Below are 12,030 nucleotides of genomic sequence, written 5' to 3'. Positions count from 1 at the left end.
AAACCATATATCTTCCTAGTCAATTATGATCGTAGAAAAATCAATATTCTAATATCGTAACATATTGATCGATAGAATGTGCTTTAAAGACAAAATTGCATTTTTTGCGTGATCAATTCATTCAGCGTAAAAAGAGGAGAGAAAAATATGCATTACATTTGTTATAAACAAATTACCATATGTCAATGTAATTCGAAATATTTAACAATATTTTGGCTCGTTACCGTAGAATAAGGAATTTTAAATCCTATTTTATGCAGATTGAGGCATTTTTCATAATTCTGAATATTTTTATCCTGCATATACTTTCTTTTTTGTTTTATTTGAATATATTTACTTTCAACAAACTTGTGTAAAAGTTACAGAAAAAGTAGTTATTTTTGTTGCCATATTACTATTATTTTAATCCTTAAGATATACTTATGTGGTTAAATCAATTTCTTCATTATAATGAATTTTGTTTCTTGCAGTTTAAAATTTTCTAATTTAAGGGATAATATGGTAATGAAGGAAAAATATATTCCTGACAACTTTTTAAGGGTCGAGGTTATGTGCAGTGAAAATCTCACGACTCATTGTTTCAAAATGAATTCACAATGTACCCTCTTTTTTTCACCTTTTAAAGACACTTAAGATTATTATTAGAATGCAGCAAGTTTTTTGAAACACTCGTTTGTATAAAATTTGAATATGCCTCATACTGCATAAATATTTTGAAATTAAATAATAAATATATCAAATAAAAAAGAAGGTAAGTGTCAAATTGAAATTGGAATTCCTTAATTATATCGTGTATATAGTCGGTCGTAAAAGGTACAAAAAGTTACGATACATATACAAATATAAAATAGTACATTATTTTTTAGAATAAAACTAAATTTTTGAAATTATAACAGTCTAATTCTTAATTTTTATAAATATTTTAACAATTTCAAGTATTTTAATAACTAATTTAAGAAATGTACTTTACTTATTACATAAGAATTTTCAATGCTCAATTTTTGTACTCTTTTTACACAAATACTAGTTTCTATTGTAAGTTTTATTACTTGCTTACACAAACAAAATTGTATTTGATAAAATCATTACATTTCTTTATATCATAAGGAATTCAAAAAGTCTATCTTTTAAATTCAATTTCATTGTTAAACCGTGAGATTTATCTGTGATAACAATTTGTATTTCGACAATAAATTTGTAAATACGCTTATATGAGTACACGCAAGCAAATTTTTTAAAGACTAGATATAGTGTGCAGCTTTTCATTCTGTAAACTACCTGGATGAGACTTTGTTTACATGTCAATATTTGTATCTTCTTTTACGAGATTTATTTGTATATACTTGTTATGCATGTACAATTATGAATGAAGATTACAGGCAGTGAGTTTTTTTTCTATCATACAATTTACGTGGTAAGCGTGGCCGCAATCAAATATTGCGATTCCATTATTACCTAATAGAACTGGTGTTTGAAGGGACAGTGTGCAGCAAGAACATGTAGATAATTTATTCTGATAATGCATTCCCCAATGATGCGGCCCATTTTCGAAAATATTTTTATTAATCGGTTTACTTAAGTCTTTTTCAAGAACTTCTACCACTTGATCTCGAATCTGTAAAAAACATAAATTGTTTATATATAAATTATGGTTTAGTTAAAACATAAAAGATATAGATACAAACTGAGTTCTTTCTCTCTTGAATAAATATTTTTTAATGACCCACAAGTCAATTAAAAAATAATAATTACCTTTGTAGAACATATTGTATTGTATTCAGATGACTCCAAATTAGTTTTATTAAGATTAATGGCATACTTCATCCCATGTTGATATAAAAGTTTTGTAAATACTAATGACTGAAATATACTGCAAAAAATTAAAATACTTTATTATTTTTACCTGATTCTATGCTTAAGTGTTTAGAAAGATAATACTCACTTTTTATCAATAGGAACATTTGGAATAGCTTTCTCTAATTTTATCAATAATGTCATGGCAATATCAGGTCCCTGTTTTTTCATGATTTCATATATCACAGCAGTCCAGTTTATCCATTCTTCGTGATTTCCTCTTTTTATAGACTTTCTACAAAACAAACACTGTCCCTCTTGAATTTCTTTCGCGTATGTCGCTATATAGTTCCAATGTTTCCCATCCAATAAAGGTAAAAAAATGGAAAATATAATATTATCTCTAGTTTGAAGACATTGGCGTATTAGATCATTCGTCATTATACCATGCTGTTCTGTGTAAAGTGGCAAGTAATCTCGCCACATATAAGGTACTTTGTTACATAAATTTATACACTCCTCCTTATTTTCATCTAGCATTTTCTTAAGAAGGGATTTACCAATCCCGAGGAACTTTGGTTCTATTAGTTCATTTGTTGGATACACACTACCACAGGTACATCTTCTGCAGCTTTGTGCATTTACATTAACAAAAGCTTTTATTATTTGTTTTATAATATTTTCATTATCTGTAGATTGTATTAGTTGTATTGAAACATTTTCTAATAAAGCATTGAAATAACATAATTCTACACTTCTTAATACTTCATATACAAAGTTCTTTAATTCATCTACATTTTCATATGAATCTTTGATAACATTCATTCTCCAATCTATATCTAAAATTATTTTTTCTAAGTCTTCTTCGTCCATTGAAGACTTAATATTACCAACTACCGTATATATAATTTCTAGATCTGCTTGTATTCTTTGTGTTACATTTTTGTTCAAATTCAATTTTTCTTTGGTTTCATCATGACTTTCTTCTATTTCCTTGGCTGTATTGCAATTCGTGTCTTCATCCTTTTTCGTTTTATTATCGGAACCATTCAATAAATTGGTTGATGTTTTTTCTTTTTCTATGTTTAATTCGGTTTCAAAAAGCCTTTCATTATTTTGCAAAGAACAATAGGATATAGAATGAAGCCCCAAATTTTCTTCATCTTTCAAGTCTGAATCTTCGCAATTAACAACTACAATACCTGAATCTAATTTTTTTGGAATTATTTTTATATTAGATTCCAACAAAAGTATCAAAGGATGTAATAATGTTGACAATTCATCATCTCTAAATATTTGCAACCTATTCTCTATATCACAAACATTATTAATCTTAGTATTATTTACTAATTTTTTTAATTGTAGTTTATACATGAGGCATATCTCTAAACACTCATAATATTTCTTTTTATTATACAATCGTAATATCAAGGAATCTAAGAAATATAAAACTAAACAATGAAATTCCCCATCAGAGGTCATCAAATATATTTTATTCTCGATAGTTTCTGCTAAAGATATATTTGAAAATTCATTATTCCACAGTACTACAGTTGCAGTCAGGGGATCAATAATGTATAGGCCAGTAGAAGTATATGAAAATAAATACTTCTCTCCAATAACAGACAGATAGGAGAAATTAATAGATTGAGGCAGCCAGGTTTGTTCTTCTTGTTTTTGATAAACAGATTTCCTAATGCTTGGCCTGCATATTATTGTAGGTGGAATAGCAAATGCTTCTTTGAACTGATGAGTTTTCATTACTATTCCATTTGCAGACACTTCCCAAAGTCTAGATCCTGGTCTAGCACAAAAGATTTGAGGAAAATTTTCTTCTTGTATCTTACTGTTACCTTCTGCAATGAAATTAAAAGAACCCTTTTTATTAACTACTTTCCCTTCCTTCTGGCTATCTGGAGTACTCTTATTCTCTATAAGGCATGTTTTATAGAAACAGGCACCAAATTCTCCATGCCGTGCTTTATTTCCTACTTGTTTATACTGTTCCTGTATTGTATCACATATGTAACAACGAGTCAAAGTTGACACTAATAATAAAGGTGATAAGAAATTAAGTTGTACAATGCTTGAATCTAAATTCATCAATGTACAAGTTGGTGCTTGAAACATGCCATTTACCTGAAAGATTATCATTTTATTAATATTAGTTTGTTCTTACAACAATCTATGTAAAACATAAAAGTTACTAATTTAGTAAAATATATGTCAATCAATGTTTAAAATATTAAAATATTAAAGGGTTATACCGTAAAAATAGATAGTGCCATAACAGAAACTTTTCCATGTCCATCTCCAATATATACTTCGGAGCTATTATCATTCCAACACAGGCAGTTAACTTGTTTATGAATGTGCTCGGTTGATATAGCTATCAATTTTGGCATAGATTTTAGAGCTATTAGACAAACTATACCACGATTTGTTGTCAAGGCAATTGTTTTCTCATCAGGTGATATGAGAATACGAGAAACTGCCCCCTCCTGGTGTTATAAAGGTAATAATTAGAAATTATCTTTTTTATAATCTTTTACATTGGATTGATATATAAATTATATAATTTCTTACTATAGTATACTAAGGAAAATTTATGTACCGATAAGGGTATTAACTGTAAAAATGAGCATGGTTTCCTTGAAAATAGATAAATACTGCCACTGGTTGAACCTAATACAATATAGCTGGAAGATGTATTGAAACATGTATACTGAAACATAATTAATTTTATATTACTCTCAAATTCTACTTTTATGGAAACAAACTTTTTGAAACTATTTTATTACAATTTTAAGAATATTACTTAAAAAAATAACAAGTATATATTTCTATCCCATTTGAGAATTAAAAGAAAAACAGCATTTAGTTTAATTGGTTCTTACTATAAGTAGAATTTGTTGTACACAATATATTTAATTCCATCTCATTTATTTAATTCTAAAATAAAATGTAATCTTCTAAAACAGATATATATGCTGTATGACACTGAAACATAGTTTCGTTTCAAATATTTGTGCAATTTCAAATTGTATTCCAGGCAATCGCATAAATCTTATCTAACAATAAACTAAATTAAAATATGTATAGTGAGTCGTTAAAAATATAATCAGTAGAAACAACACAATATTATGATAACATTACATTATTGTGTTGCATAAGAATTGTTTTTCAACTTTAAAGAAATACCTTGATTCGTTGAGTTGAATTGATAGGCTTGTAAAGAAGAGGATTTATTTCCTCGTACTCTGATAACACGTAAGGAAATTCCTGCATAGTCCGCAAAAGTCTCGTGCGTAACCTCTGATGAGCAATGATAGTTATTACGCACGAGTTTTACGATAATTAACTGTGATAAACTACGTTAAGTTTTTGCATATAGGTTCATATGCACATACGCGGTTCACCGTATTTCATACGTGACTGCGAGGTATAGTTCATATAAGATTTGCGGAGCATCGAACGTTTTCATATAGAGGGCCGTCCTTACTATTTAAAGTTACTTACCTGCTATAAGCAGTGGTTGTCAATAGATTAATTATAGGATCGTCCTATTTTAAATCTTTTTATATTGCTTAGGTTTTATAAAATTGAATAGAATATATGTTATTTAATTCAAAACAGTCTACTTTAAACTTGGGCATTAACATCTTTCTGCCTATTCTGAACTCGAATTTAAATCAAATTTAATTCAAACTTAATTCAAATCTAACATAAATACCTATATCCATTTCTTACGCATATTTTTGATATTACTAACAGCGGCCGCATATACAAAAAATTATTGAAGATATTATTTATTTTATTAAAATATTAAATATATACGATAAAATTAAGCATTCAATATTAATAAATTAAATTTACTAGTTTTTCACAATGTCATGTGTGAGTCAACATCCTAAAAAGGTATTTAGTTTTTATTATCATACAAAGAAGTAATATTTGTCACAAGTTATGAAACTGAATAGGTATATCATCTTCTTCTTTCGTAGTCAATATTTTTTTTCATTAGAATAGTCATTAATACTTTCGCGATTCTTGCGGAAGCTGTGACGTTTTATTATTTTCGAGATGTTTTACTATGTCCTTGATTACAGAGGGTTTTACAAGATTTTCCATACTTCCATGTATCAGAAGACGTCTACGATCTTCATTTTTTTCTGCAAGTATTTCAAAAAGCTGTTGATTTCTCTTCCCTCCATAAATAGGATGAATTGTCGCGTTACGTTTGACCTGTAATTTTTTATTATGTTGTTAAAAGATCAAATGTAATTTAATTTAATTTAATAAACATTTATTCAGTTAATTAAAAAATATATATATTTAATTGTTTTACCTGCTCAAAATTTTCTTGATGGAAAACGATTGTTTGATATGAAGAAGTCCTTGGTAATATTTTATCATTTTTAGAATCAATTATTTTTGTGTCTTCCAATAAATGATCACAAGACATAAAGCGTCGAGGTCTCTCCTTAGTTTTAGACTTTTTCCATTTTATCATGGACGCAAAGAAATTTTTGAGTGACTTACTTCTACTGAGTCTTTTTCTGAAAGTACTTCTGTTTAAACTTCCCTCTTCCCTCTCTGAATGTATAAATATTTTATCTAACGCATTTTTTTTATGATCGTCTTGGTCGCTTTCTAAAAAATAAGAATTTATAATGTCTGTTCGATTTTGTAACTCGACCCGATATCGATTAGGATCGAACGAGGAGGAATCATAAAAATTTTTTCTTTCTTGGTTACAGAATTCGATGTCATTTCTTGAATTACAATGTACATAACCTTCTTTATAATATTTTATATTTGATGGTTCATTTATTTTAAAATTATTCTCTTGCTTATTGAAAGTTTCGTCTACTGATTTCTTAGAATTACTATTTTTAATACAGATTTCTAGGGAAACTTTTTTTCTCGTTCCAATATTTGAAGATACAGGTAGGTGATATCTGGTAGGCGTTTCTGGTCGAGAATTCTGTATCTTATCATCTTCCGAAGATACTTGACTTGTTTCTGTTTCCATATTTGAAACTGGAATTTCATTTTTTATCTTGTTAGAGGTCTCAACTTTTCTATCGAAGGAGTGATCAAAATTAAGATTCGAGTCATTTCTTCTGTTATATTTTGTAAAAAATTCATCATTTGCCATACAAGCTCTGTTTTTTCTTTCCAAAGAAGCAATTATTTTCCTCACGAAGTTTTGGGATTTATTCGCAGATTGCACCTCTTCTGGCTCACAAAATGAGTCCTCCCTAAAACATTTCTTTCTTACTTTGAAATTTTGAAAAGTATAGCTTGTATACTTTTTTTCAATCGAAATAGAATTATTTTGTGATTTCCCCTCATTGTTTACTATTTCCGAAGTATCTGACGTAGGTTTCGAATGAATGCTTCTTGACTGTAGCGCCATCTTCTTAATCAGTTTTTATCTTTAAATGCAAAGTAATAATAGGGAAGGAATTTCTCTTTGGTAATAAGTACACAAGTAGTATAGCTTGTAAAGTTTTGATATTTTCTCACTTCTTAGTTTCAAAATGTATTATGTTTGTGTCTCGACACTTAGAACGCTAATGACAACGTCTGTAATTTATTGTTCGTTATTCCGTTAGGTGATAAATATGGTAAAGGTCATATACGCGTGTGTACTTCGGAATGTACACTTCATTTGAAATAGATTAATTTTTTCAGGTTCTTCTTATGTTGTTCTTAATCTTTCACAATATCAAACGAGGATGATAATTATTTAAAATGAACAACACACACACACATACACACACGCAGAGTACATATATATAGTAATATAGAATGATTAAAATCGTTTAAAAACTATTAGAGCTGTGTGACAAAGTACATACAGAATAAGATTTACATTATTACATTATTACATTACATTATTACTCTTACATTATTTGTGTACAAGATTTTGAACATTGTCTTGATTAAGTATTGAATAAAGAGCTGTCCATTGATCACGCTTTAGAATTTTGCGATCAATTATTCATAGAAATTCTGTATGTCATCACACGCGAGTTACATAAAAAATAGTCGATTTGAAATTTCAAGCGTTCTACGACTTTCTGCCGCGTTCTTCGTTCGCGTAATTAATTATAAAAATATAGATCTGTAAAAGCGATTTATAGAAAAGGGAATTTATTTTATGTAATTTCAATATATATATTGAAGATTAATTTTTGTTTAGGTTTATATTTATATTTGTTGCTTTATTTCTTCAAATCCACTTTTACAAAAATCATCTATCATGATATTTTGTATTTTTTTTCAGAGACTATGATCATGCTACTATAACAAATATTGCTTCAAACAAGCTGACATACTTCACATAAGAAATATTTTACAAAATAATTTTACCATTATATTGGAATTCTGAAATATTAGAACTTTGTAAGAATTTTCTCTATAATTTTTCATTAAAGAAGCATTACTATACATTATAGTAGTAGACACTATCTACTGGATGGCAAATAAGTCAGTGTTAAAACTCAATCTTATAATTGAACATTCCATTGCGTTTTAATTTTCATTCATACATTTCGTCGCATTCAGGATTCTAATGAATCCATTGATTCTGAAATATGTTAGCAAATACTTATTTTGTAGCATTTCAAAGAAAAAAAATTAGATTGACATTTATAAAAGTTTTGCCAGTGTCTTTTTTAACGCGAAATAGTTAAAAAAAAAAAGATCAATATAGGAACGTTAAAAGTGGTCTATATACGTAACTATTATCTAGCATTACAAACATTTTTGTAGGTAGTTTACTGTAGCTTCTCTTTCTTTTGTAGCTACCTTTCCATTAGAAAATTTCCAAATAAGTTCTTAGCCGAGACAATTTATTTCTATATAGCGATCAGCGACTATCGCCGAGTATCCTGGCATTTGTTCGAATTGTCAGAGAAAACACTTTTCATTGAAGACATGAACAAATTGTATATATAAGGAACAATACTATGTTTCATCAAACACGTACATTGAAACAATATCTTAAAACCCGCTTTATACACTTATGTTTCGCATAGCTTTGAACATCACAACTGTGCCTTCACGTTGTCCTAGTCAGACTGAAAAGTATATTTAATGTGAAATAAAACTAGTTTACTATACTATCCATGCATTATTTCGATAATAATATCGATACAAATATATTTTTCCTAGAAAAAATTAGTTGTTTATCGGTAAAAACCAATAAAAATCAAATTCTTTATTTTCAGATATTAGAAAATATTAGATAGATATAGGAAATACAGTTTCGTATGCGTATAATATGCGTGAAACTATTGAACATTCATAATTAAAATAATTCGTTATTCTAAGAGATTCGAGCTCGACTTGAAAGAGGAAGACAAATTCGAATTTTACGGAATGCCAACAATATTAAGACTTCGTTCATATCATTAGCAAATATAAAATCACATTATTTCGATCAATCACTTGCTTACAATAAAAAAGAAAAGAAAACTAGATATCAAAGTTGAATTACAATGAATTTGAAAATTATTTACCGCCAATTTGTTGAATACGTAATGTAACAAAATGTTCGGAAAAATATGAATATTCTCAATGTTACTTCGATCTTTCCGGTCTTTACAATATTCAATATACCTATCATTACATACGCATGCATTAAATTTTATTATATACATATACTATATCTAATTTTATTATATTACAATATTATTTTATATTTACAGAATACTCGGAAGACACGATACTCCTTATACCAAGTCACTGGCAGCATCATCTGGAAAGTATCGAAGCAAATATCCGCGATTTTAGAAACAAATTCTCTGGCAATTAGATCACATTTTACGTCAAATTGAATCATGAAATAATTCGCAAATTCCTCTCTTTTGACTTTTTCCGACTTAATCACTCGTAAAGCGTCCTACATTTTTCTCTCATGACTATTGAAAGTAAATAAGTTTTTACCAAAAATTTTTGATACACTCCTTACTGTGGGAAGAACTCAATGGTCGAAAAATAAGATCCACTCTAATCAGAGTATCCCGAATCTATCACTGCGGTCTCGCGGAACAATTTCTTGGTGAGTTTGTTGCTCGTCTTGTAAGTAGCTCCCCAGCTTGTTAGTAGTGAATATTCAACTTCATTCGGGCTTTTAATCGGACTAATACATGGAGATTGATCATCGCCAGGCAATTTGGAGAACATGCTCAATGGAGAACTACTTCTTGGTAGTGTACATTTAGGTATGGATATCCAATGAACAGAATCATCTTCAGCATCTTTCTTCTTTTTCTCTTCGTCTTCGTCTTTCAACGTGCCATCTTTGAAGTGTTCAAAACTCAATGGCTGATCGACGTCGCTGTTCAGAGTCGTCGATTTTCGGCTATAATCACTGTAATCAGTATCCTTGGGGGAGTTTGTGGAAGTAGGAGATGCGACGCAGAATTTTGTCTCAGTTTCGCTGGGGCTGTCTTCGTCATTCATAGAACTTCCTGATAGGCTTCTCATTTTAGAAATGTCTCCATTCTCCAAAGCGTTCACTATTTGCTTCACAAAGTTCTCTTTATCATCTTGACTATGATGCGGCTGTAACGATTTTCTCATATTTTCATCTAATTCTCGAACGATCTCTTGAACTATATTCTTCTTGCGATTCAATTGTTTACTCCGTAACGGAACCACGGAATCTGTGGAGTTACTTGATTCTTGGCAATTGTTGTGCGTTGATCTATTTTCGAAGATAAACGTCTTTTCCAGAAGATTCGGAGATATCTTCTTAGATCTTCGAATATTCTCAGACTTGCTCGACGAATTGATTGACTTGTTTTCGAAAATCAAGGATCTCTCCAGTATGCTCGGTGAAAGGATCCTCTCTTTTGGTTTATCTTCGATGATAGAAGATAAACGTAGGCGGGATTGAGAGAATTTTGGAGAAGAATTGGCACGAAGTTTGAAGAATTTTGGCTTTACAACTGGAGTATTTAAAGAAGTCGTCGCAACTTCGGGCGCTTGAGAGCGTTTTGCAATAGGATTGGCACGAAGATCGATGAATTTTGGCTTTCCATCTGGCGTACTTGAAGGAGTCGTCGCAACTTCGGAAGCTTGAAACAGTTCTAGAATAGAACAGCCACGAAGGTCGATGAATTTTGGTCTTATATCTGGCGTACTTGAAGGAGTCGTCTCAACTTCGGAAGTTTGAGAGGATGTTGGAGTAGATTTGGCACGAAGTCTGATGAATTTTGGCTTTTCATCTGGCGTACTTAAAGGAGTCGTCTCAACTTCGGAAGTTTGAGAGGATGTTGGTGTAGATTTGGCACGATATGTGAACAATTTTGACTTCATATTTGGTGTACTTAAAGGAGTCGTCTCAACTTCGGAAGCTTGAGACAGTTCTGGAATAGAACAGCCACGAAGATCGATGAATTTTGGTCTTATATCTGGCGTACTTAAAGGAGTCGTCTCAATTTCGGAAGTTTGAGAGGATGTTGAAGTAGATTTGGCACGATATGTGAACAATTTTGGCTCCACCTCTGGCGTACTTAAAGGAGTTGTTGCAACTTCGGAAGCTTGTGGTAGTTTTGGAAAAGAATAGGCACGAAGATTGATGTATTTTGGCTTTAAATCTGGCGTACTTAAAGGAGTCGTCTCAACTACGGAAGTTTGAGAGGATGTTGGAGTAGATTTAGCATCATCTTTGACAATGTTTGGCTTTTCTAGTGTTTTTAAAAGAATCGTCACAGCTTGGTAATCTTGAAAGCTGACCTTCTTTTGTTTATTCTCTCTTTCTTCGTGTATTATCACATCGGCGTTTCTAAAATCTTCAATCTTAGTAGTCCTATCAACATTAAATGGTCGTTCCTTTAAAACAGACGTCTCGTTACTCTCATCACTGCTATAGTCGTCATTACACATGTCTTCGATCTCTTTTGATAATACAATCTTCGGAGCGGGTGGTAAAACGATATTTATGTTATGGATTTTTCTAGAAGGCGATATTTCAGGAAAAGTCTTGGGAATTTTTCTAGGGAACTTCATTACCGGAGTGTCCAGGTCTAAAATTTCTTCCTTGGATGAAGAAGACTTCGTCGGGGATCTCGTGTTTTTAGTTTCTGATAACATTTGCTGACAATTTTTTTTCTTGTTGGATGTTGTAGGCGGTGTGGCTTTCTTAGTTTTCTCTTTTACATTTTCCTTCACGTGTGGAGATATATCTGAAATTCAAAGTTATATTGTTAATATAAC

At 30.3% G+C, this 12,030-nt stretch overlaps 2 protein-coding genes across 3 annotated transcripts; both read right to left on the bottom strand.

The window, feature by feature from the left end:
* Window positions 1-997: 997 nt before the first annotated feature.
* Window positions 998-5,286, bottom strand: LOC132909362 (uncharacterized). Of its 2 annotated transcripts, XM_060964157.1 has the most exons (6): window positions 4,996-5,286; window positions 4,409-4,519; window positions 4,062-4,295; window positions 1,943-3,933; window positions 1,753-1,870; window positions 998-1,615 (listed from the first exon to the last, which is right to left on the bottom strand). In XM_060964157.1, the coding sequence occupies exons 1-6, from the start codon at window positions 5,080-5,082 to the stop codon at window positions 1,361-1,363; spliced, it is 2,796 nt and encodes a 931-aa protein (XP_060820140.1). In that variant the 5' UTR covers window positions 5,083-5,286; the 3' UTR covers window positions 998-1,360. The 2 variants fall into 2 exon arrangements, with proteins under 2 accessions (XP_060820140.1, XP_060820150.1); XM_060964167.1 differs by lacking the exon at window positions 4,996-5,286 and having other exon boundaries at window positions 4,381-4,504.
* Window positions 5,287-5,685: 399 nt separating this feature from the next.
* Window positions 5,686-7,574, bottom strand: LOC132909455 (uncharacterized). The gene is made up of 2 exons (XM_060964311.1): window positions 6,143-7,574; window positions 5,686-6,039 (listed from the first exon to the last, which is right to left on the bottom strand). Exons 1-2 carry the CDS (start codon window positions 7,214-7,216, stop codon window positions 5,827-5,829), a joined length of 1,287 nt encoding a protein of 428 aa, XP_060820294.1. The 5' UTR covers window positions 7,217-7,574; the 3' UTR covers window positions 5,686-5,826.
* Between the last annotated feature and the right edge of the window lie 4,456 nt (window positions 7,575-12,030).

Source organism: Bombus pascuorum, chromosome 1, assembly GCF_905332965.1.
Source record: "Bombus pascuorum chromosome 1, iyBomPasc1.1, whole genome shotgun sequence".
NCBI lineage: Eukaryota > Metazoa > Arthropoda > Insecta > Hymenoptera > Apidae > Bombus > Bombus pascuorum.
This window is presented reverse-complemented; position numbering and strand designations above follow the sequence as displayed.

What these genes read in the sequence shown, in the direction of transcription:
- LOC132909362 (XM_060964157.1), bottom strand. Translation starts at nt 5,082, where the DNA reads ATGCAGGAATTTCCTTACGTGTTATCAGAGTACGAGGAAATAAATCCT. An exon ending in TACAGTTAATACCCTTATCG is followed by an intron (nt 4,296 to 4,408) that starts GTACATAAATTT and finishes TTATAACACCAG; the next exon opens with GAGGGGGCAGTTTCTCGTAT. An exon ending in ATACAATATGTTCTACAAAG is followed by an intron (nt 1,616 to 1,752) that starts GTAATTATTATT and finishes TGTTTTTTACAG; the next exon opens with ATTCGAGATCAAGTGGTAGA.
- LOC132909455 (XM_060964311.1), bottom strand. Translation starts at nt 7,216, where the DNA reads ATGGCGCTACAGTCAAGAAGCATTCATTCGAAACCTACGTCAGATACT. An exon ending in ATCAAGAAAATTTTGAGCAG is followed by an intron (nt 6,040 to 6,142) that starts GTAAAACAATTA and finishes AAAAAATTACAG; the next exon opens with GTCAAACGTAACGCGACAAT.